Source organism: Belonocnema kinseyi, chromosome 3 (assembly GCF_010883055.1).
Source record: "Belonocnema kinseyi isolate 2016_QV_RU_SX_M_011 chromosome 3, B_treatae_v1, whole genome shotgun sequence".
NCBI lineage: Eukaryota > Metazoa > Arthropoda > Insecta > Hymenoptera > Cynipidae > Belonocnema > Belonocnema kinseyi.
In genome coordinates this window covers 48,825,202-48,828,053 of record NC_046659.1, presented here as the reverse complement: position 1 = coordinate 48,828,053, position 2,852 = coordinate 48,825,202, and the positions used below count along the sequence as shown (strand labels likewise).

General features: G+C 39.6%; 1 protein-coding gene across 1 annotated transcript; it reads left to right on the top strand.

Moving 5' to 3' along the window:
* The first annotated feature begins 53 nt into the window (after window positions 1-53).
* Window positions 54-1,829, top strand: LOC117169816. The gene has a single exon (XM_033356324.1). It carries the CDS (start codon window positions 54-56, stop codon window positions 1,827-1,829), a length of 1,776 nt encoding a protein of 591 aa, XP_033212215.1.
* Window positions 1,830-2,852: the final 1,023 nt, after the last annotated feature.

Genomic DNA, 2,852 nt, shown 5'->3' with positions numbered 1-2,852 from the left:
GCGCGGCCCTTTTACTTTCGCAATTAGTCACGGCTTCCAAGAAAGCTCTTAAAATGGATTTCAGAAAAATTTTTCTTTGGTCAGACTCCACTATAACTCTTCAGTGGATAAAAACTGAGCCTCACACTCAACCTACCTTCATCGCTAATCGAATCGCGGTAATCCAGAAACTCACACCATCTTGCGAGTGGAGAAATGTCCCCTCCCAAGACAACTCCGCAGACATGGTATCGCGAGGCCAAATGCCTCAAGAATTTTTGGAATCTCAAATCTGCAAAAATGGCCCTCACTGGCTTTCTCAGGAGGAAAGACACTGGCCTGCTAAAATTCACGTAGAAGTAGCACCGCCTAAACGATCTTTTATCGCCGCGCCAATTAACGTGAAAGTCGTACTCGAAAGAAAAAATCTTCTCGAAAAATATAGTTCCATGGCCAAACTTCAGCGCCACATCGCCTATCTACTTCGGTTTGTAAACAATTTAAAAAACAAAACTAAGAAATGTATTGGTCCTCTCTCTGAAGAAGAACTTGATTCTTCAGCTCGGCGTATAATTGAACTCACACAATCAGCTGAATTCTCGAAAGAAATCACTCATTTAAAAAATAGCGAAAAAATAGATGATCGTAGCCGTCTAATTCCTTTGAACCCATTCGTCGATAATCAGGGAATTCTCAGAGTTGGCCGTAAGGTTGTTCACTCGGAACTGTCCTATGATCAAAAACAACCCATTTTATTGCCGTCAAATCATCACATTACTCGACTATTAATTCGCGAAGAGCACTTGAGGCTTAAGCACGCGGGCGCTCAAGTCACCTTATATTCGGTTTACGAGCACTACTGGCCACTAGATGGACGTAAGGTACGCACTCCGCAATCTTTTCGACCATTTCTTAATGTCGGGGTTGATTACTGTGGTCCACTGTACATCAAGGAAAGACGCTTTCAGAATCGAAAAAGGATTAAAGTTTATGTCGCGATTTATGTTTGTATGGCCACTAAGGCTGTCCATCTTGAACTAGTCAGTGATTTGACAACAGAAGCTTTTATTGCTAGCTTAAAAAGACTTTTTTCTAGGAGAGGAAAATCGAAATCTATCTATTCCGATAACGGAAAAAATTTCGTCGGGGCTAATCGCGAGCTCAATGAACTTTACCAATTGCTTCTCTCGGCTGAGCATAATAAGAACGTTCAGCAATTCTTGATAAATGAAAGAATCACGTGGCATTTAATACCTCCCGAAGCACCACATTTCGGTGGTCTTTGGGAGGCTGCCGTGAAATCCTTCAAACACCATCTTTTGCGCACGATCGGAGACACTTTACTGACATATGAGCAACTTGAAACTTGTATAATTGAAATAGAAGCAGTTCTAAATTCTCGTCCTATTTCCCCTATGTCTGCCGATCCTAACGTCCTTCGTCCTTTGACTCCTGGTCACATCCTAGTTGGTGGTCCATTAGCAAGCATTCCCCAGATAAACCTCTCGGACACGCCTTCCAATCGCTTATTGGCTTGGGAGCACACTCAAAAAATGCGGGAGCATTTTTGGAAGAGATGGGGTTCGGAATATCTGAACCAGCTCATCGTTCGTAGCAAATGGCCACTTAACTCCAGCCATTGTATCAAAGTCGGATCCATGGTAATGATCAAGGAAGATGAAATCACTCCTCCACTGCAGTGGGCAGTAGGCAGAGTCATTGCTGTCCAACCAGGCGAGGATGGAATCATCAGATCAGCTACTATAAAGACTGTTAAGGGAGAGTATAAGCACGGAATTAAAAAGCTCTTTCCCCTTCCTATCGAGTCTCCAGTATCTACCAACGAATAATATTATTATGAGAGTGGATCATTTTCTCTGTGCTGTTATATTTAGCATCTTCTCTCTTTTTTGCATTAATTGTTTGTTTTAAGATTTACTCTATTATTTTACTTGTCTACGATTTAATGCAATTTAAAACTCTTGTTGAACGTGGATCGTTCAAAAGGGGCGGCATGTTACGGCGTAACATTTCATATGAATATTTCCATTATTTTATATTTTTATTTTTTTTTTGTGTGTAGATTATAAGGATTTTCATACTCTTTTAAAGCTGCCAATATCATAATTTCACTTTCTCTCATTTTGTATTGCGATAACCTTCAAGCTCTTTCTTCGAGACATTTGTACAATGCCTAGCTTGATTCTTTTGTGCTATTCCCTTTATGGCAGAAACGTGCTTTTCCGTTCCTTTCGTGAAATAGTCTCTTATAGCTTCGAACATTTGTCTTTGAAATTAGTATTTTTAAAATTGTAAAGTTTATGCTCATCCTCTCAATGGCTTTATGGAGGGTCAGCTTCCTCATCTGTTTTCCTCGAATTTAGGACTTAGGACTTTAAGTTGTCTACCTAGCGCCTCCAAATCCCCCCCCCCCGTCCTAGCAATCCCTCCTTCGCCAAAATTTTCCCTCTCTTCAAGATTTCGAAAATTAACCCTACTCTCTCACCTCCATGTACCTCGAAGTCCAATTTTTCCCTTAGATTAAAACCAACACTTGGTAGAGCAACAAGTTCCGCATTTTTCGACTCGTTACTCGGACTTGTACCTTTTTTCGTTTTTCGTCAGTTCTACCATATTGTTATCACTTCAAATCACTTCGATATTTTACAGACCCTTTGTTTTCGTTTATTACATACACAATTGTAAATAATTATTTCATTCATTTTAAATATATACAATGTTTAATTTACAATTTGTGTTTCTTGTTTTATTTCGCTAAATTTGGGGTAGTTCGAATTAAACCCCAAAAACTTACGTTAAACTAAATGTGAGGAAAAAACAATTTGTTTAGTTACAAAAACCAGTAACTAGAC